At 36.6% G+C, this 23,212-nt stretch overlaps 1 protein-coding gene across 1 annotated transcript in view; it reads right to left on the bottom strand.

Annotated features, from left to right (window-relative positions):
- Positions 1 to 23,212, bottom strand: part of OTOGL (otogelin-like) — a 97,874-nt gene that overhangs the window by 11,987 nt on the left and 62,675 nt on the right. The window contains exons 33-51 of the mRNA XM_010289812.1: positions 21,820 to 21,987; positions 18,978 to 19,256; positions 18,238 to 18,355; positions 16,919 to 16,998; positions 13,147 to 16,019; positions 12,327 to 12,504; positions 11,321 to 11,463; positions 9,930 to 9,953; positions 9,707 to 9,799; positions 8,665 to 8,854; positions 7,164 to 7,378; positions 5,202 to 5,343; positions 4,675 to 4,860; positions 3,981 to 4,193; positions 2,977 to 3,081; positions 2,562 to 2,669; positions 2,095 to 2,196; positions 728 to 832; positions 598 to 638 (exon numbers count right to left, since the gene is read on the bottom strand). Of these exons, the coding sequence (XP_010288114.1) occupies positions 598 to 638; positions 728 to 832; positions 2,095 to 2,196; positions 2,562 to 2,669; positions 2,977 to 3,081; positions 3,981 to 4,193; positions 4,675 to 4,860; positions 5,202 to 5,343; positions 7,164 to 7,378; positions 8,665 to 8,854; positions 9,707 to 9,799; positions 9,930 to 9,953; positions 11,321 to 11,463; positions 12,327 to 12,504; positions 13,147 to 16,019; positions 16,919 to 16,998; positions 18,238 to 18,355; positions 18,978 to 19,256; positions 21,820 to 21,987 (5,363 nt within the window). The remainder of the gene's footprint in view (positions 1 to 597; positions 639 to 727; positions 833 to 2,094; positions 2,197 to 2,561; positions 2,670 to 2,976; positions 3,082 to 3,980; positions 4,194 to 4,674; positions 4,861 to 5,201; positions 5,344 to 7,163; positions 7,379 to 8,664; positions 8,855 to 9,706; positions 9,800 to 9,929; positions 9,954 to 11,320; positions 11,464 to 12,326; positions 12,505 to 13,146; positions 16,020 to 16,918; positions 16,999 to 18,237; positions 18,356 to 18,977; positions 19,257 to 21,819; positions 21,988 to 23,212) is intronic.

The following is a 23,212-nucleotide window of genomic DNA, read 5'->3' as shown; positions in this document are numbered from 1 at the left end:
GAAGAGAAGGACAAGCTACAAGCATTTGATAGGGAAAAATATCCCTGTCACTATCGTAATAATGGGAGTTTGAACATTCACTCATAATTATTTTCCAGATCACAGTCCCTGTTACGAGAAAGTAACAATATTTATGAAAGGAAAATATTTATGATTTCTCATATCAGCTAAGTTCAATAACGTTAAATCACTTTAGTCAAAAGCATAAATGATTAACAAAATATCACATTTCTCCAGATGATACCTATGATCGTAAAGCTTATTCCTCAGTAATTATTAAAAACAAAAAGGAATTATTTACATAGAAAACCTTCACAGCATATTGTTTCAAGTCAACATTAAACAGAATAATATTACAGTTGCTTTTCTTCTTTTGACATCTTAAAACACACAAAGTGAAATTTCCCCAAGGAATAGTTGACAACACTGTGCAGACACTTGATGGAGTTATGTGCTTGAGCTGGTGGCTGGGAGGCAGTCCCAGCCTGTCCCTGTTCAACCTCATCACCCTTTACAACTAATTGAAATAAGGAATGGAAAGGGGAGGGTAAGAGGGCTGAACACCATTAATAAAAATATCTAAGAGACAGTGCTTACCAATTTACAGGTCAGCATAGTAGCGTTTTCACAGCTACATTCTGAGAAGAGAACAAGAAAAGCATATTAGTCAGTTAGCTAATTATAGCTTTTGTTAACAGCAGTGATCACAGAATAAAGCAATAATTACCACAATGCCATTCTGGGCAACACTGCCCAGGTATTTTTTCCTTCACAAGTGTCATGTCATCTGTGCAATTCATAGGAGGCTCAGAACAAAGATTTTCATCGCAAACTAAATGGGAGGAAAAGACACGTATGAGAATTTACTCAAATTTCCTTTGAATTTTACAGTTTATATTTCTCTTGATAAACTATTTTAAAAATAATGACGTTTTAAATAATTTATATTGTGTTTCTTAAGCATATGAATTACATTTGGTACTGAAAAATAAACAAAGATTCTCAAAAGTGCTTTTAGTTGCCTTAGAACATGTTTAAATTTTCAGAAAACATCACACAAGAATCATTTAATATTCTTCCTACTACAGAGTCACTCAAGCTGATAACCAGTATCAAAGACAACTGAAATCACAGCTTTTGGAAAGTGTTTTTTTTTTCTCTCAGCTACAAATGTGCTGTAAAGTACATTTCTGTAAAATAACAGGGAGCAACTGCCCTCCTGGGATGACTCTAATAAAATACCTACCTGTCTTATTGAGGGTGGCTTACTGGGACTGTGAAAGAAGACCACGTACTATGATCTAGCTTTCTACCTGCCAGAATTTGGCAAAACCAGTGCCAAATGCCTTTGCAAAAAATTTCACCTGGATGCGAGTGCTAGGAAAAGGAAAGGACCAAAATATGGAACCACCTGAAGTGAAAACTACTAAGCTCCAAAAATATGGAAGACAAGTTAATTAATTGAAATTACCCAAAGACTGCAATAGGACAAGAGTTAATCTAAATTAAGCAGTTACACTTGTAGACATTACTAAAGAACACATAGCACAATTTCTGTGTTTTATGAGGCTACCAAAGAGACTACATAACACTACAAATATTTTTCTTCTGGCTGCTCATTGTTTGAATAGTAGTCAAACCAGAAGTATTTGAAACCCTTGGCCTAATCCTTCCCTTAAAAGTGCAAAGAAACTGCCTAAACACTAGTGAATGGTACAACAGAGGAACAACAACATGGAAGCTGTTTTATTATTATTTATGAGCAATTGTATATTTATACTCCAAAGATGGGATTCAGTTCCACATTAATATATTGATATTTAGATCACCCTGAAAGTAGCTATATGCTGTCTGGTGAACTAAATAACCTCTCCAGACTCCATTAACTGGGTTGGTTAGATTACCACCAAGTATACCAAGAACTCTGAATCTACCTCAAATGCAAACACCCTCATATAGATCTCTTAATCTCTACCTGAAGCCCACCCTAAGTGCTGAATCAAAAGAATAAAAGAATCTACACACACACACAGACATTGTCTGTAATTTTTACTAAATTTGGTACCATATTGAACTGACAACAGTTACACTCACCGCAGTAGTAATGAGGACAACAGTAATGTATGGTATTAAGGTCTACAGTGAGAATTTCCCCTTCATTACACAAGGGAACAGGCTCAATACAGGATTCACAAACTAAATAAAAAAAAATCAGAAATTTACAAAGTTTTAAATCCTAAAAAGTAAGCACCTGTGAATTCTATTTAATAGATTATATAATAAGTCATATTATGTTTGTTACTTGGATAACAGAGTTTTATGGATTGACATTCAAATATAAAAACATAACAAACATCAACTATGATGTTCAAAATTATGTTGGTAATAAAAGATCCCAAAACCCAAGAACAATTCGTGCTCCAGTCAGCCTGACCTCTGTGAAGTCCCACTGACCTCTCCAAGAATTCCTGGCTTAAGTTACTAGGTTTAGAACTATAGATGGTCTTTGCAAATACTTAACCATTCCTTAGTTATCCATAAAAATATTAGAGGCTTCTTACCACAGAGATAAGAGAAACAACAGGGATCTTCCTGTTTTGCTTCAACAATAAATTGATCTTCTCTGCAGTCCAGCTGGGAAGCATTGAAACAAACTGAAGGATCACATTCTGTAGGATGTGAAAGAAACAGTATTTTAAAAAGAGTCACAGAAACAATACTGAAAAGATAAATAAAATATATTCTTCATCTACTTAATAAAACAAAATACCCCAAATTGACTGTAAATAAAAAGTGACACAAAACACAAATGAAAAAAATATTGGAGAGTGTGAAAAAAAATACATCATTGTCTGGTGCTATTTACAATGTCCCTTTCTGTTAACAATCAACACAATTTGTAAGGCAAATTTTCTTACAACACATAATACCAGTGTGGAAAATGTCCCAGTAACAGTATTTTTGTATTTCCCTTACCACATCGGTACTGTGGACAGCAGGACAGGGGGTGGTAGCCTACCACTGATTTTTCATTAGGTTTGCATGTTGGAATAATGGCATCACACAATGACATATTACATTCTGTGGAATAAAAAACAATCGATTTTGACATATTTGAACAGATAGAAGTGCAAGTCCTATCACTCAAGGTATTTATACCATCTAGTATAGAGATCCACAAACTAAGAGGGGCCCAAAACAGCTTAAAGTGCACTCCATACCATCATGTAGACCTCTTAGCTCAAGCCAGGGCTGGTACAGCTCCATTCATGTGGCACTGCGCAAGCACAGTTTTATCCCTCTTAAAGCAGGTATTTATTGGCTCTGCCTCTTATACATGAAGCCAGCTAAAATGTCCCAGTGAACATATCCCCTAAACAAACTGACAATACAGTGTAGTGTCAATTACAGGTATTTAATAAGCAAAAGTAACATATCAGCTGGACCATTTGTTCTCATTTTCCTTGAAGATGTTATGAAGAAATAAGTATATTTTTCTTAATGTTTTAGGAGCAATAAGCTTATTCCTTTTTCTAAGAACCATGACTAGACAGAATATTAGTATTGAGTGATCAGCTCACAGAATAATGCTTCTGGAAAACAGCAGTAGGCCAGAGGATAGTGCTGTTGACACCAAAGCACTAACAAGAGAAGCAAAAGATGACTGCCTAATTACCAATGTACTTCTATCATCGAGTATTTATGAATTTCTTTTGAAATTCCACCCAAGAGCTTAAAAATTCATGTTTTAACAGAAGTTTTGTTTCACTGGTGGACTTCTAAGAACAGAAAAATGTTATTTCAGTGAGTCAGTTCTTACAAAGAAAAGAAGCCTGCTTGGCTGGGCCAACCAGCTACAAGTACCTAAAAATCACTTCTCAAAAATGTTACCTTGAACCATATCTAATGATTGTCATCTGCCACTGAATGTCAAGCAGTTACCTAATAATTCTGTTGCTGAAAACAAGTGTGGTACATACCACAAACTTTCTTTGGACAGCAAGCTCTCTCTTCGATGACATGGACAATGACTTCCCCTTCTCTTTCACAGACTGGTGCTGGATCCTCGTTGCATTCAGGTTCTACAGCAACAATGCTTCCATTTTCTAAACAGTTGTACATGCAGCAGCCTCTCATGGACCCATTCCAGATCTCCCCGGCAGAGCGGGGTTGTCCTTTGTTATCTGTACATGCTGAGAGAAGAAACATTATATCCCTTCAACAAATAGCGCAGATTTCCCGCAAGCAACTATGAATTACATAAGTTATTGCATAAGGGTGCTGTGGAGCTTCATGACCAAGGAATCCAAGAAAAGATGATGACCTTAAAAACCCCAAATGAATAAATGCTTCACTATGGTTGAAAACACTGAGTGCATGGGAAAGAACCTGCCCATGCTATTCCTTCCTGAGTACTGCAAGGAAAGCAAGCCTGGGAGCTATGGAAGAATGACCATCATTTTTCCCCAACAGAAGTACATCAGCACTGGGTCTTATATCCAAGTGAACTGAAAGCACAAACTGCTGTAGCTTGAGGTAAAGGTAGGCTCTGTTGAAGGGAGCTGTACCAGATTCACGCTTACCGAGGACTGACACAGAACTTAAACATTGCTTACACTGAGGTGCAGTTAATATTAGCATATCTGCAAAACCACTCTGTCCTGCTGCACTTACTACATTTGTCTTCTGGTATACAGAGGTCAGAGTCTGTTCTATGCAGAATAGTGCCATTTTTACACACACAGTCTTCCCTTAAATAGGAACAGGGAGAATCTTCATAGAACCATTGATTCAGGCACGTCTTGGCTTCACAGGGTTGCACGCAAGGCTGGTATTCCTTGCCCTCAGGACAACTTAGTGCTGCAAGTCATAAAAATAGGACATTAAGTGCTGCTGTTATTCTTTCATCATTTCATTGGATAAACAGGTAATAAGAACACGTGAGTGTATCATAGAAAGCATGCACTTATATTTTTAACAGTACTTTAGGAAAGCATCTCATTCAGTAAAGGTTAAAAGTGATTCATGACACTTTGACTAAAATAATGTATCTTAAAAACTTGTACCCTGATTTGCTAATGCTGTAATAGAATGAGACGGTACTTACAATAACAATACAAAGAAATATATTTTTAACTCATCACTAAACACTGCAGCGATATAAAGCCACATTGGGGTATAGAACATGGCTATCTGCTTACAACAGTAATCAGGTGTCCTCCATTTAATGCAGATGTTGTGCTTGTTGCATAAAGCCACATATGCAGAAAGTGCATCACACTCATAATTCCAAAAGTAAGTACTGTTGATCCACATCTTCTCACAAAACTCCTGTGGTGACACCTAGGAACATATTGTCATTGAGAATTAACAAGTAGAAGAGCTTTCTGTTATTAAAATAAATCATTAATTACAAGAAACAGTACAGCTGCAAGGGAAAAAAATCACAAGCAATGTTTAACCTAAAAAATACCATTTTTTTCAGAACACACATTCTGCAAAACATAAACTGCCAGAATTTTTTATGCTCATTAGTCGGCACAGAACACAGTCCTAATGAGATAGTCACACTACTTACATGAACTTTTGCAGTATAGCCCTGTCAGCTAAAAGTCAACACTCTCAGCTAAACGTTGCTGCTATACCTGCCATAAATTACTGCTGTGAACTAATTATTACTGAGTGCTCTGTTTCTGTCTCTATAGGACCCAATAGCCTATGTTACTGAGTTTAAATGCAGGTGGTGCAACCTATCTTATATCTGTTGGTTTTATTTGCATAAGCTTATAACAAGGTGGAAAATGTCAGATTTTGTTTCATTCTGCCTGTTCACTACTGTGCTGCAGCCCAGCTCTCCCCATGGTTTCAGCAAATCTTCAAGCAGTCACTCACTTCTGCCATAAAGTTCATTACACCAGTGATTCTGTTACCTATCCTTATCCAATTGCTTCACACCTGTGAAGCACACAATATGCTGCATCCACTCTGGCTCTGCTACCATCTTGTATATTAAAGAAAAAAAATTTCATAATGGATGAACCAAGTGCTTGGCAATTTTGATGCTGTGTCAGGTTTTGCTGTAAACCAGGAAAAGATGCAATTGCATTGTATCCGAGGCTGTGAGAGTTCTCCTGGAAACATATATGAAGTAGGAATTCTGACTATTCAGATTCCTTTTAATTATTTTAAAATGGCATATGTTAAAACAATCATAAAAAGCATCCTTCTACCCACTGGTACTGCTCTCCCTTCTTGATTCCAGACAGCTTACCACTGCTCCCTCCCATTAAGTTTCTATGGCAAATATCTTTTTTTTTTTTTTTTAAATCTCTTTAACCCCTTCCTTTCAGAAGAACTCCTATTTTTTTCTACCTAGGGGAACTTGGGAGTTTGAAGGAAGGGGCTCAGCTGCATGTAATACCTTTAATGGCATTTGTCTGTGATGAAAACTGAAGAGTAACACAACGCAAACAGAGGGTGGAAAGGCAGAACAGCAAGAAGTGAATCAGGAATCTGTAATTAAACCTTTTCATTTTGAATTAAGTGTGAAAAATAAGTTTAGCCTCAGAGATTTGGGGCTTCCTTCCTTTACAGTTCTGGGAAGCAGCTGTGCTGCACTATCTACCTCTAGTGGTAGTCTGCATGCTACAGCTATATCCCCATTAGAAAGTACAGTGTCCAGAAACAAATTGTAATGCTGTAAGAAATGCTACCAAATTGTCAATGTGGTAGTGACTACGTCAAAATTCGTTTAACCAGAAGTTTCTTTAGTCCAATCAGTCTCAGACTGCATGAGTTTCTATTGTATGCAGCAGAAGCACAAGGCTTTCAATTCTAGTGACTTGTGTCAAACATTTATTATAAATAACACTTTTGGAATGTGTTTGTGTTGAGATAATGAGCTGGTGTCTCTCCTTTGAGTTTTTCCTACTAAATAGTTTAAGAAACAGCATAATAGTACAGGGATCCAAATAGATGTGTGTTTATAATGGACAACATGACAAAGGTACTAAATCCAACAGGACAGAGGTATTAAAGCCACCCATCCAGTTGTCAACTCATGAAAATAAGCAAAACATTAAAAATGTGCATATCTCTCTCACTCATTTCTTAACTATACATCTTTAATTTGCACCTGGAATTTCTCTGATCTTCCTACTCACTTTCTTGTGACAAGGGATGAAAATGCTTCTGTTTAACAGTTCCATACAGTATGTGCAGTTATCTTCAGTACAGTTTCTTACTGGCCGCCTGGTTGTAACATCCAGTGATTTCTCAATTTCCCAACTCTTAATGAAGACTTCAATTTCCTCCATATTTGTAATTATGGTTCTGTTTTGCATTTTCAGGTCATCAGTAGGGTCTCCATTACACACCCCTGGAGACAGAGAATCACATTCAAAGCATTCATTACAATATAAGTAAATACATTACAAAACATTCATACAATACAAGTAATAAAACTTTTCCCAACAGTGAATTAACTTTTGAAAAAAAATGCTGGCAAAATATGCTGCAAAACACTACCAAAATGCATAGCAAATTCACTGACATGGCACCAGATTCTGATCTCATCCTACTGAATAACAATCAGCTCTGTGGGAGTAAAGGTAGATGGCTTTCAAATTAACTGCATGTCACTGATGATTTGACACAGTATTAGAACTTCACTGAACACTCTAAATGCAAGAAGCTACGAAAGGAATTTTTTGATGAACAAATTGCTTTCTCTAGAGAAAATATTTTTCTTACTCAATTTATTAATACAAAACTACTAAAAAAATTACCCACCCAAAATCCTGACATCCATTGGCTACCTGCATGCATTATTGTATGTATTCAGTTAATTCATCAATGAAAACATACACTTCCTATAAGCACATAACAAGTCATTAATGCCAAAATTTTTATCTTCATAATAGTGTTTTACATCCCAGGGACTGCTCAGCCAAAGTTCCTATATCCTTTTTTTCACTTTCCTTCCACATTGCTAACCACACCCAAAAATACCTGCTTACACTTTTCTGTATAATTCATACTCACAGAGTTATAAAAAGGCTATCAGGGAAGCCTGAAACATGTTAAATTTACTATCATTGTAATTTAAATCTGAGACGCCTCAGCACAGTTTTGGACCTTAGATTCAACCTAAAGAGGTCTCAATTTGGGTTCACTCTCCTCAGGTGACTTGGACCCTTCCCAAGGTACTCCTTTTATCAGTATTTGCTTAGCAATAAACTACCACTGCTAACATCTGACAGTTATTCTTTTCTCCCATAATCACTGAACTATACTGTCACTACCTGAACTTCTTCAGCAGCCACATTGAAAAATTTCCCCTTTTCTTTACTTGACTTCAACAATATTCTTAAACACAGGCAGAGATGAGTACATTTTGAAAAAGTTAATTAGATGCAATGTACTGATCATTACTTGCTCTGCAAGCTACTTTATTACAAAGCAGTGATTTGAAACAGATTTATTGATTTACCATTATTAATTAACAGAATTTCACAAGCCCACCTCGAATAGGATTCTCAGTGTAGTTAATGGGTGTCACATTGTCAAGGAAAGCAATAGGGACAGCAGGTCACAGACAAAAGGGAGGTGTAAATTTTAAATGGGAAATTATTAAATAAGAAAAAATTGCCACCATAACCTCACCACAAAGTCCTTCTGTCTTCATTGATGTGTTAGAGTGTAATTCATACTGTATGTCTATGATGCCTGTAATGTGAGCCCACTTGATGCTAATACCAGCTGGGGTATTAACGACATACATTGCACCAGTATCCTGAATACTCAGTCCTTCTTTTGAGAATGGTAATAATTGAATTACAGAATCCACTACTACCTAAAATAAAGGAAATACATTTTAGGGATAAAAACAGATTGCGATGATGTACTTCATATGTCTTTACATTTTATAGCAAAAGGTATATTTTACAGCCTCTGCCACATCATACAATAACAGTCACAGTGCTTAAATCACAGAGCTTCCCGTCAGTGCCATTTCCTATAACTGGCCATGAAGTAGGCATGAGAAAAAATAATGATACGAAATCTTTTCTAATTAAGGAAGCAATAAATCTTACTTATCACATATCATATGCTAAAGCAAAACAAAACGTCATCCTAATTATTCAAAGTTATCAGTTCTGGCCTGTTAGTGACTAGAAGAAAGGCAGCTTAAATATTTCACAGAATCATTAAGTTTGGAAAAGACCTCTAAGATCATCAAGTTCAACCATCAACCCAACACCCCCATGCCCACTAAACCATGTCCCAAAGTGCCACATCTACATGTTTTTTGAATACTTCCAGTGGCGGTGACTCCACCACCACCCTGGGCAGCCTATTCCAATGTTTGACCACTAAATTTATCATATCTTGGAACATTTCTGTTTGTTTCTAGGTTTTCTGGAAATTTGGTCTCAAGTATAAATGCTTTTGCAGCTTCTTTAACATCTCAAAAGATTTTTGAAGTGTCATTTTGGATAAATGACATATACATGAAGCATGGTATCAGAAATTTATATTTTTTGCTTCTAGCATACCATGAACTACTGTGAACCTGAACTGTAAAAGTAATCCTAATCCTGTAGTACATTTATTGTAAGTCTGATCTATTGCATTCTACAACAGAATAGCTCTCCAGCTATCTTTTAGAGCACACATATGCTATATATTGATGATATACACTTACTTTTCTTGCTAAACGATTGATAAGTAATTTATTTGTGCGTGTGGTTACATTTAATTTCTTGAAACAGAGCCCTGAAGTGCTTGCAGGGGGAACCTTGAAAGAAAAGTGACAAACAAGTTTAGTTTCTATTGTTTTTCCAATTCTGTACCAGTGTTATAGGGTTTTTTTTCAATATGTGTAATATTAATGTATTTTATAATTAATAAAAGAAAAAAGTACTCACTAGTTTTCTTATTGAATTTGCGCTCTGGAAAACATTAAAAATAGATTAGAAGTGCAATGATAATCAACAGCATTCTCATTTGGCAAAAATAAGTTTACTGTTTTCTTTGTGTTTGAAATTCTTCTACAATCAGCTTCATAATTAAACTAATTTAATGTATTCCTTATAAATAATAAAAAATACACATTTCCCAGGTAATGTAGTGCACCTGTCTAGGGACTACTTTCAGAAACTTGATTTACTTCTTAAAAATTTAAATCGAAGGGGCTTATGTAGAAAATAGTACAGAAAAGATAACACAATGACCTGAACAAGTTGAATTAAAAATACATAGAAATACAATGATCATGCCAATAAAACTACTCTTTTACCAAGGCATCTTTCTGTACTTTGCAGTTGCAAAAGATTGCAACTCATATATACCATACCTCAGCTGGCTTTTAACTAAACAGCCTTAACATTGAGAGCAATGCATTACCAGCATCACAAGATTCAGCATAAGTTGCAAAGCCCTTTCAAAAAATATTTTTTAAAGAACCACAGCTACAGACTTCTAAAGCTTATCTGCCCATGTGAGCTGCATTCACACCTTTAGACTGCAACCAATAAACAGTGACAAAAGCAATTTAAAAGAAAACCCCTAAAACAGTGTAAGACTTGGGACTTGATCAAGTGTACAGTTGCCCAGTGAGAGTAGGTAAGAGACCAAATAGGGATGGGAAGGAAAGAAGTCTGATGAAGTTCCTCATGAGAAACTTGTTTATCCACAAACCAAAGATGGAAATACAAGCCAGTATTATACAAGGGCTGCATAAATTAGAAATATAGACAATGCAAAGGAAATGTATGTAGAGACTCTAAAGATGAGACTGACCTGACCTAAGCTGGAAGTCTAAAGTGGTTGGATCCCCTCCATAGGCAATGCAGAGGGTTAGACAACTACAAAGAACAACTTACCACACTAATCCCAAACTCATTAATACCCTCCTAAAATAACTACAAAAGATTTTTGTGACTCTCAAAATATTTTAGCATATTGACCATATTGTAAAGTATAAATTCAAGGCCTCAAGAAGATTTGTGGGTGGAGAACCTGAAAGGAGACATGCAGATTCAGAAGTTATGTCATCCCTGATAGTTTAAAAGGAACGTAAATTTGAATTTCCTTATAACATAATACAACAATTACTATTTAACCTGAGGTAAAATTCTTTTATCTAGACAGTGTGATTAAGCATGCTCCTTGAAAATTAAATAACTTGACATTTTTCAATGGGTATGCTTTTATCTGAATTTTTTAAGTCAAGTCATACATTTTTGCAGAATTTCATACCTATAACACAAAAATTCAAGAAACTATTACAATTACTGCAGAAATGCAAGAATCTTACCTGATTAGCAGGACATTTTTCAATATGAGCAACAATAATTTCTCCTGGTAACTTGACTAAAATGTAGGAAGCCACATTACAGAGGGCTATGTTGTTTCCATCAAATGTAATAACACTCAGTTCAGACAGTACAGAACACTGACCTAAAAAAGAACTGTCATTTAATGAGGTTACCAGAAAACCGAATACAGGGCATTTCTAAAACTTTCAGTTTTAGCAATATTTGCTTTCATATATACATTCATATATATAAAAGACCTTGTTCTGTGGACAGCATGCTGAGCCATAAGCAGAAGCAAATATCTTGTGTTACTCAGCGGAAATACCTTAACTTATTGCTATGTGCCCAGGGGAAAAAGTTTAAATTGGTGAAAATCTACACTTAAGTCAATGTTTTACAGGCAAGGTCAATGAATCTGTACATTTTGAGATAAAATATATGCATTAAAATATACATTTTTGAGATACTGATAACAAGAGACTGATGCGTCCTATCTTGAGACAAATATTTAAAAGTACGACATTTGTTTCAGTAATACTGTAAGGGTTTTCTTCTTGGCCTTTCTGTTCCCTTGACAGACAATCATCTGCCAGTTTCTACAGTTTCTAAGTATGAGTAAAAACTGCAGTTAGAGCTAACTGAAATTTGGGGGTTCTGTTTTGCAGAAAATGCCAGTATTTAATTTGTTTTCTTCACAAAATGTTGAAATCTTAACATTTCTACTGATAGAAATTCTGAAGAGTCTCAGCTGGAAAATGCTGATGTTCCTGTTGCAGATTTCATTTCTATGTTTTCATTCAAAACAAAGTATTTTGACTCTCTTGAATGTAAATTCAAAGATACCAAAATATTCACTATATTTCATTCTGTTTTGCTGATGAAAAGCTCTTTTAAATTCATTCCAATATTCAACTTCATATTCCCACTGTAATAAACCTTAATTTGTTACTTGAAATTTACAGATCAAGGCTCTATGCTGTATTTAAAAGTAAAACAGTGACTTACAGGGACATTGCCATTCTGGGCAACAACTATCACTGTTAACTTGAACTGGCATTCCTCGAAAACCACAGTCTGGCTTCTGCACATCCTTAGGGCAGTTTCTTGAAAGGTTGTATAACATCCAGCCCATGTTAACACATACATACTGGCTACATTTGTCGACAGGTTCAAGGTATCTTGGCTGCCATACATGGAAAAAATAACCAGAATCAACTTTACATTCATTACCTTTATGAAGTCCAAGCAATCACTGGTTCATCACTCTGCTCCGAGACAGAATCAGTGTATCTACGTGACCCCTCATTAGTTATTTTGGAAAGAATTGCCTTTGTGTGGTTGTAACAGGTGACAACGATGCATGTCAATTCACCCACACCCCTCCTTTTCCATCTAGCTTTGGGGGAATACTCTATGTAAAGCATTACACATTGAGGGTACATGTTATATTCAGTAATAATCTGAAGCATTTTAAGAAATACAAAATCATGCATTCCCATCATTTTAAACCCTATGACAAAGAAACAAGTGTAAAAAAAGGAAAGACGGGGTGAGATTATACAGAAATCCAAAAAAATCCATGTTTTATGGCTTTTTCTGCACCTCAGAAATATATTTCACTATCTACAACTAGCATACAGGTTTAAAAGCCATTTTTTTTCCAGAGCAGTACATCCAAGTTGCAGAATAATTGAGTATTTTAAAATATACAATTAGAAAAAAAAGGAAATGTTGAAAACCTCTGGTATTACATGCATAGCATAACAGAATGGACTGAAAAGCAATATCTATTTTAACACATAGAGGCAAGTAAAACTGATCATACCACACATTCAGAAGATGTAGACATCAGTGTATGCATCATTGTTCCAAAAGAAGTCTTGTCAGCTATAGCTGTCGTCATTTCTGTGCTTGCCAGAGAAGTTTGTGTTTCCACAGGCTCTGAAGAGGAAGGCAAAGCTATACCACCACTAGAATGAGATACATCTACTATAGTTCTGGTCAGCAGCTCTGTGGGCTCTGTTAAACTGAAATAAGGTTTAATGGTTTTCTGTGTTGGGATTTTGGACCAATCTGATGTTGTTACATCCGGGACTCCAGGAAGAGTGAGATTTTTTACTGAGGTTGCATTTCTTGAAAAAGGTGAACTCGGAACTACAGATATTGTCAAATAAGGCAAGGAAGATTTTTCAGTTGTTGTTGACTTTGTCTTGGTAACATTTCTTTGCTCATGTGAAGACTGACCAATTTCTAAAATATCCACAATTCTTTCAAATGAGGTTGCGTATTTAACTTCTGAAGCTGTAAATGTGGTACTCTTCATCTGTGATATTGGACTTGTAGTATCAGTTGTTTTCATGATCATAAGTTTTGGAGTTTCTTTAGTGCTCTGTGAAGCTTGAGTTGCTGCAGGTGTAAATAAAGATTTGTGTGACACATGCATGGGTGTTTGTATAGTGGTAGGAACTGAAGCTGAAGCCACATAAAACTCCAAATCAGCAACAAAAGAATCAGTGGTTTTTGCAGTAATCCTAGAGGCTACAGTAGTGCCAGAAGCAACTAATAAACTGGCTGAAGAGCTAGGTGGTATTTTTGCAAAAATATAAGGTGCTTTTAAGGATGTAGCATACACTGTCGTGTTTGTGATCATTGGTGTAGTGGATTGAGTGACGATTCCAGCTGATATGACTGATATTGTTCCATCTTCTTCTGAAGAACTTACTGAAGAACTCTGTTTTCCTAGAGAAACAGTAGAGATACGAGTGGTCTTAGGAGGAGGTGAAGACATGGAGACCCTACTGGACTGTCTTTCTAAAGTGGCTTCAGGAGTTGCAGGCATTAGTAAAGAGGGCATTACAATGGATGTTTTTAGAGCTGCTGAAAGGCTGGTAGAAGGGCTTATGTTTAAAGTGAATGTAGAAAAATCTACAGAAGAAGTTGCAAAGTCTATAACTGGACATTTTGAGGTTCCTTGTGTACCTAGAGATGAAACTGATGTTTGGGTAGCAATTATATTTTGTGTTAATGATGATGTCCTACTGACTATGGGAATCAATGAAGAACCTGTAGTATGAGGTGTCACATAAGGTGGTACTGATGTTGATAACAAGACTGTAAATAAAGATGATGACCTTGTAAGAGAAAGATCTTTAGGAACGAAAGTGCCTGAACTTTGTGCCACGGGGTCAGTTTTCAATTCTGTATGGGAACTGCTTGGGTACTCTGTAATTTCTGAAATGGTTATTAATGTAGTATTTAGAGGTAATAACAATGTCCTAAGAGGGAAGACTGTAGACGTAATGGATTTCATTGGCTTTTTAGAAATGGATGACACTGAAAAGGAATCGGTGTCCATTGTATATTTATTTTCTGTTGAGGCTTTACTTGCTATAGACATATCAGAGATCATTGCATTGACTAGATGAGTGGAAGCAGTGGAAGGTACTTTATAAAGACTTTTGGAGGCAACAGTGACATCTTCCATAGCCTTGGGCTTCAGGGAGGTAATCAGAGAATGCACTGGTATAGATACTGTGTGTGTTACAGAAGGACTCGAAGAAGTGTTTTTAGAAGCAACTTGAGGTGAAGATACAGTCATTATGGGCAGAGCAGCAGAAATACTGCCTTTTATTAATGGAGATGTCTGTTTGGGAAGAGTCCCTAAAATTTCCACTGAAGATAACAATGGCTTTGGGGAAAAACTAGCAAAAGAACCTGCATTTAATGATACCAGAGAAGTTTTAGACAAGGGTTTTGCTGTTTCAAAATATGAAACTGTGATTAATTGAGGAAAACTTGTCTGAAAGCTAGCAAATCTAGTAGTCACAGGAATTTGAGGAGCAGTTGAATTCAGTGCAGAAATGGGCGTTGAGTGAACTGCAGTTTGACCAATGCCAGACTTGGTTCTAACAGACAAAGTAGATATAGGAGAAGTAGATGTGCTTAGTGTCAACTGTGAACCTAGAAGAAATACAGGTCTTGTGAAAGTTGCTCTGCCAGCCAGCAAAGGAGACAAAGACACTTCAGAGGATACTGCTGCTCCCTTAGAATGACTTACTGAAGGGCTCCTACTCTTCCCAGTCCCTGCAGGCATCTTAGAAGTAACAAAAGATGGGTTGGAGGTTAAAGTTAGTGCTGAGGTAGGGGGAACAGTTACTAGCTGAGTAGTTGATGTTTCAGGTGGAAATGGAACTACCACTAGGGAAGTGGGTGTTAATAATGCAGAAAGTGTTGGAATAGGACTTGCACTGAGCAGGGTTGTTGGAGTTGCTATTGTAATGGGTAAAGCTATAGATGCAGTAGAACCGACAGTACGTGATGTGACTGCTGAGGCTTGAAGAGTGGTTGGAAAATCTGTTGAAGAGATGAGTCTGGAAAGGACAGTAGCGGGGGCTGTGCTGTGAAGTACGTCAGAAGGCGCCACTGTACTTGGTAATGAAAATGTTGCATAGGTGGCTGCATTAGATGCTTCCAATGAATAAAAGTCTGTAATGGACTGTGCTGACATATTCATTCCCCTTAAAGTTGTGTTTGCCTTCACGGTTATTTTGTCTGTCACACCAGTATGAGATGACTCAGTCCCTGAAGTAACAAATAAAGGAGGTGTCTGAGGAAATGTCTCTGTGGTAGCACCCATGTGAGAGATTAACAATGAAGGTTTTATTCCAATTGCTGATTCTGTAGGTGTCACAGGTATGCCTAAAAGGAAAAATGCATGTTTCACTGTCTTTTACGGATTATCGGTAAAGCAAAATAACAACATCTATCTCTACTCCAGTCCCATTTAAATATTAGTAAATCAGAGCATCATTTTGCTGAGAAGATGACTTGCCAGTGGTTCCAGGTTGCCTGATGACTTTGAGGAACTCAGCTAACTCAACAAGTTTTCTAGTTTTCTTTGCAAATTATCTATTTTTTTATTATTAGTGAAAATGTTGATTTTGCAGAGCAGTTTTGAAGCAACAAGGGAATTCTGTGGAAAATTCAGTAAATCCGAAATAGTAAAATATTTGGAATAAATATATCTTTGGAAGGTAGTATACTATATGAGATATCTTTGTACTAGCAAATATCAATCATAATATAATTAATTCAAATCTTGTAAAATAAAATGAGACAGTATTAAAATGTAATTGTTACATTAAAATAATACTGTATCCCCAAAACAAGCAAATAATGTGGTATCTCCAAACATCAGAAGTTGTGAAATAGGTGCACTGAATTGGTTCGTTGTGGATCATTAACTGAAAAGTCTGAACTTTCCACCACAGCAGTATGTCTCCCATTTGGGATCTTTCTTTTACATACATATAATATACTAGCAGTACATAGCCAAATATAGTTGTGATGAGTATAACACCATCACAAAAGGTTAAATCTGACACCCTATTAGAGAAATTAAAGACTTTAGGTATGACTTGTTTGGTTGTAGGAGGTGTATTTTGGATGACTGGGAATGAAGTCTATGTCTTCTGCAACAGGAATATGGTCTGGTAAAGTGTTTAATAAAAAAACAACAATCTACATTTGATTAAAACCTTTTCTGGGATCTCCAGAATGATTTATAAGATTAGACCAATATAATAAATTATACTTACAGTCTTCTGGATAAACACATTTAAGTGTGATCTCATCAAGGATCATGTTTTTGGGACAGTATGGCAAGCATCCTTCAACCCTTTAAAATATTGTACAGTTAATTCTAAAGGCACAATAGAAATATAAATCAATTTTAAAGTATTTTACTTTGGTAAAATGAAACATTTGACTGTCTTCCCCATCAGAGTTCTGGGGTGAACACAGCATTTTGAGGCATTTTAAGGTCAAAAAGACATTGAACAGCACAATTCTGTTTCTAAATAGTTGATAATCTGCATAGGCTGATGAACATGATTGATAGCTTTGGACCATTCTGCTTCCACAACCAGGTGGAAGTTCAGATCCCTAAGCAGAAAGGCTTTCCATAGGACAACTTCTCTACAACACAGCTTGTTTTACCAAGATACATTCATCTGAGACATTAAAATATTCAGACTTACTCCATAGAAAATCTCATTTTTGTGCTCTTTCAGCATAGGAGACTGCAGACAAGTCCATATATTCCTTTACTTTTCCATTTTTAGGGGATTTTTAAGAAGAAAATCATGACATTAACAAGTGTGCCCATATGGAAAAAGCTAAGAATACCAACAGAGAAAATTAGTAATACTAGTAATACTCCTGTATCATAAGCTGCATATGCCAAGGGACGTAGTCTGAAATTCCAAATATAATTTCTTTTCCACCAGATTTTGTGCCTTGAGTTTTTAAGCATTTTCTTTTTAGTTTGTTGTGGTTCCATAAATGCCAGGGGAGATCCATGGAGACAGGAAATCTTGTTACTAAGTAACAAGATAACATCAGCCATGTAAAATCCCCCACATCATGACAATGAGCATCTCTTAGTATAAAGTTCACTCCTCTTATAGGACAGGGTGTAGTCCCTCCTTGTTATTCTTGCAGTTTTTGATCTCTGTCATATAAACACCAGAAAGATGTAGTCGTTTATAACATCATGCTAGTTTAGGATGTGAATTTAAATCCATAGAAGTGAATAGCCTTAATTTAATTTAATAGATTTCTACATAATGACTACCAGAAGCTAATCCCCTGGGCTAAATATGAACCCTCTTGTGTTGAAAGATTGCATGTAAACAGGAATATATACTGTGGGAACCGAGAAGCTTGTTACAAATCTTTTCACATGACTTGTGAGAGTTGCTCACAAGGGTGATACTGAAATGTATGAACAAGTAAAATGAACAGTAAAAATGAACAGATATTGCAGCTGCAGCAATTTTCAGAAAGCATATGGTACGCGTATTACCAAAAACAATAGTAATACAAGCAGTAGTAATACAAGCTTAATTTTACTTACGGCGGAAGGAATTTACATGCTATTCCTTCAGGATCACTACACGTTTTAACACAAGGATTAGCACAAGATTCATATCGCCATTCACACATCCTTCTATAAGGCACAGATGCATCGAGTTCTGAGAAAGAAGGAAAAAGTGTTATTTATTGATTATGTAGTCAATAAACTATAAATTTATAGTCTTTTCTATAATGCACATTGGGATTTTCAGAAAAATGAAAAAATGAAAACCAAGTAGAGAAATCCTTGAGAACTTTCAAGTAGGTGAGATTCTGCTCATTTTCAGTTTCAAGTATTTAAAATTCAGTCAAGCTAAAAGACACTGAAGCTTCAAAGATACGAACAGCTACTCACTTTTAGAATATATTCTGTTTAAAAACCTTAAAAATCAGTTAAACATAGTGAAGGTACTATTGGTTGCAGAAGCAATACAGTTATCCCATTCATTTAAAAGAATAGATATCTATAGCTCACTAACAAGACATTAACATGCATTGTTTTGTGACATGCCACATTCATTTTGAAAGCGTAAAACAATGAAAATGTAGTTCAAAGATAAAGTGATCATCATATCTGCAAAAATTAGGAAATAATAGCATTTGGAGGTGGAATGGAAGACAAAGACAGAGTAGTAATTAAAAATAGGATAAAAATATTTGTTACTATTGCTGATGAAAGACAAGTGCTCTGAAGGCAGGCAGAAACAAACATACTTATCCCTGGGGATTTATGCAGTTTACCTTCAATACTAAAACTACTCAAACGTTTGAATTCTTCTGAATCATCGTACTTTGCCACTTTAACACCAGATGAGGTGAGAATGATGAAAAAGCCTTTTTTACTGTGCAGTTCGAAGGCGCTGAGCCCTGGACTCCAGAGGCTGTGGTGGTGGAAGAAGGTGGCTTGTCTCCAAAAGAAGGCACTTGCCTGCCACTGTTCCAACCCAACGGTTTCATTGTCATGTACGTACAGAAAGTAGTTTGGTCTTTCAGCGGATTCAAGGGAAACAAGAGAGAGAGCTTCCACAAAAGAAAGAAAAAAAAAATAGTAAGATTTTCGCAGAAGACAACTTAAAAGTGAGATTAAAATCCATATATTTGCTCTTAAGTGGCTCCTTTTAAACAACTGCTTTTCACAAAAAACTATTTCAGTTTTATGTAACACAAAAAAAGTTAGAAATACAGGGTCTAAAGGAGACTTCAAATGATCATTTAATCCAGAGCCATCAGAGAGCTAATCAGTTAGATCAAAATGACATTCAGCCTACTGCTACCAGCCTTCGAAATGATTCATAAGCAGTCTCAAATTTGGACTTGCTAAAATTGGGATTTTCTACTCAAATTTGGACAAATGCCTGACACATCATCTGTACCAAAATTTCATTAGTAAATAACATCATGCAAATGTTGTAAGAACATGCTTGACTTCACCTTGAGGTCAAGCTTTTTTTACATACAGTTGTATCTGGCAATACAGTAAGAAAACCTGTGGCCAAATAAGAGACTCAACCCTCCATTTGCTCTACCCATGCCAGAAATCAAAAGTGAAGAAAATTCTCAGAAAATTTAAGAACTTAGACTGACTTCATATTTGGTTTTCAACTTGAATAAAATCTTAATGTGTCTTTAATCTAGATGAATACCATCTCATTCCTCAAAGGTATGAAAACTACCTATGTACTGCATAGATATAATGAATATTTTACTTCTACTTTACATCAGTTGGGGAACTGACAAGATTGAATTAATTCTTCTGTTCTATGTAGATTGGAGAGATATGGATTTGATGGGTGGGCTGTTGGGTGGTTAAGGAATTGGTTGGATGGTTGCATCCAGAGGGTAGTGGTCAACAGCTCAATGTCCAGATGGAGATTGGTGATCAGTGGTGTCCCTCAGGGGTCCGTATTGGGACCAGTACTCTTTAATATCTTCATCAATGACATAGTGGGATTGAGTGCACCCTCAGCAAATTCACATATGACACCAAGCTGAGTGGTGCGGTTGGCACACCTGAGGGACGGAATGCCATCCAGAGGGACCTAGACAAGCTTGAAGACTGGGCCCGTGTGAACCTCATGAAGTTCAACAAGGCCAAGCGCAGGGTCCTGTACCTGGGTCAGGGCAAACCCCAGTATCAATACAGGCTGGGGGATGAAGGGATTGAGAGCACCCCTGCCGAGAGGGACTTGGAGGTACTGGTGGATGAAAAGCTGGACATGAGCCGGCAATGTGTGCTCGCAGGCCAGAACGCCAACCGTATCCTGGGTTGCATCCAAAGCACCATGGCCAGCAGGTCAAGGGAGGTGATTCTCCCTCTCTGTTCCACTCTGGTGAGACCCCACCTGGAGTCCTGCATCCAGCTCTGGAGCCCTCAGCACAGGAAAGACATGGACCTGTTGGAGCGGGTCCAGACGAGAGCTACAAAAATGATGAGAGGGATGGAACACCTCTCCTATGAGGACAGGCTGAGACAGTTGGGGTTGTTCAGCCTGGAGAAGAGAAGACTCCAGGGAGACCTTATTGCAGCCTTCCAGTACTTCAGGGGGGCTTATAAGAAAGATGGGAACAGCCTTTTTACAGGGCCTGTTGCAATAGGACAAGGGGTAATGGTTTTAAACTAAAAGAAGGTAGATTTAGACTAGATATAAGGAGGAAATTTTTCCCAGTGAGGGTGGTTGAAACACTGGCACAGGTTTCCCAGGGAGGTGATAGATGCCCCATCCCTGGAAATGTTCAAGTTCAGGTTGGATGAGGCTCTGAGCAACCTGACCTAGTTAAAGATGTCCCTGCTCATTGCAGGGGGTTGGACTAGATGACCTTTAAAGGTGCCTTCCTACCCAAATTATTCTATGTACTTTCTCATTTCAAATTCATTTCTAAGAACCTAATTCTCCACTGCAACATTGTCAGTTGTTTGTGAATATAGTTTCAAATTTTACTCTGAAGACAGCCCTTCTCTATGTTGATTTTTGAGGGTTTAGGATTTTTTCAACAAATTAAATACTGTGAAAAGCAATGACAAAATCTGTATTGACTTAATTGGCACAAACCCGATACATGTAAAGAAAGGAAAATATATACAGAAGGAAAAAAATTTAAACATATTTATTTTTTGTTGTATGGTTTGTATCAGTCTCTGATAAGTGAAAAATAGAGCTTAGGAATAGCTGTTCACCTAACAAACTTCCTTCTACATTGTATGAAGAAAAAAGAAGAAAAAGAAGAAAAGATAAAGTAGAAGTGATTTTACTGGAGATAAAAATATCCTGCATTCACCTTCAGTGTTGATACTTGCTAGATACATGTGCAAAATTTTCCAGTTTCCAGTTACACAAACTAACTAATTTGTTTCACAAATGAATTCTACTCACTTGTATTTAGCAATAGTTCTAAAACAATCTTTCAAAAGTCAGCTTTAAAGCTGGAAGTGAGGTTTTCCAATTTCTTTTTTTTTAATTTAAAAATCATTATTCCTCCTCATTATCCCAGTAACTAGAAATATATAGACTGTTTTAGGAGAGTTAGAAGATGCAGCAAAACATAATTAATATAGTTTGAAAAATATATTGTTGAGACCACTTACATAAATCTTTATCTTTGAAAAGACCTGGAGTTATCATGAAACTGAAAAATACATTGCCATATGCTCCGGTTCTAGGCAGGGGAAATATTCTTCTACTGGATACGTTAGCTCCTATAATTGTGTCATTGCCTCCATAACTTGCCAAAATATAGGGTCCTTCACCAAGACCTAAAGGAAGAAAAATCAAATAGAAAAAGAAAAATCCTCCTTGCATAATACACAAAACATGGTTGTCTTAGTTGACATAATATATTGCCTTAAATATTTCACCATACCTGGAATGAAACAAATTTGGAACTACAGCTCAAAGCCTCAAGGTATTATGCTGGAGTAGGTCTGTATCTATCTCTTCAGTGTACTCCATTATTCTTTGCTTGCTGCCCAGAATACAACAGATGTAAAATGAGCACAAAAAGTGTGGGTAGCTATCCTCACAAAATGACCTGTACAAGAAGCAATCATCTGGGATGCTTTTTAATGGTATTTAGTCTTTTACATGTCCTTATTTCTGTACTTTGAAAGATCAACAGAGCAACTTTAATATTATTCCCCAAATAGACACTGAAGCTACTCCAAAATCTACAAGGCAATTCCCCCCCAAAAAACAGATTTCAAATTATAAGGCTGTAATTAAATTTTTGGCAGCAATATTGCTGAAGCCGTTTTCTAGTTCATCTGCTCCCACAAACCACTTGCTTCTTCCCCCCTACTGCCCCATTTATTATTCCGTCCTAAGTGCTTCATCAGTCAAGTCATCCAGCTGAAAAATAACCAGCTAATTTTTCCGGTCTGGTTCACCACACTGTCATTCAAAAGCTCCTGCCAATGTAACAGCGACAAAAGCTTCAGCTGATACCACTTGCCAAAACAGTGCTGGCCTGACCATGCCTTGCAGCAACCCCCTGGAGCTATTTCTGCTGGGCTGGAAATGCTTACAGGGGTACATCCAGATAGAACAGCATCCACATCCGTCACTGTATCCCACTGAAAGAACCAAGAGCAGCATCCTGCTAAAACCTCACCTTGTGAGTAATAAACAAAATGTGTAAGTTTTGTGAAAGCTATTAATCCTTGCAGTGAAAGAACTGAACCCATTCCCAGCGTAAGTCAGCTTCTTTCAAATATGACTTTCCCAAGAGGGAAGGAATTCTCATCATAATGAGATTTGGCTCAGCTAGAAGTTAATCACCAAATTCTGAAGAAAACCGCATGAAAACAACTAATGTTTTTGTATGGAAACTATGTTGGAGCTCATATGAACATGAAGCCCAGAAGCTTGCCACAAAATAACCACTTTTAAAGAAGTGGCGAGACAGTTTATCTTAAAAAGACTCTTCATTCAAAATCATGGAATGTTTATCCCTATATATTAACAAATATTTTGCCTATGACT

Source organism: Phaethon lepturus, unplaced genomic scaffold, assembly GCF_000687285.1.
Source record: "Phaethon lepturus isolate BGI_N335 unplaced genomic scaffold, ASM68728v1 scaffold266, whole genome shotgun sequence".
NCBI lineage: Eukaryota > Metazoa > Chordata > Aves > Phaethontiformes > Phaethontidae > Phaethon > Phaethon lepturus.
This window is presented reverse-complemented; position numbering and strand designations above follow the sequence as displayed.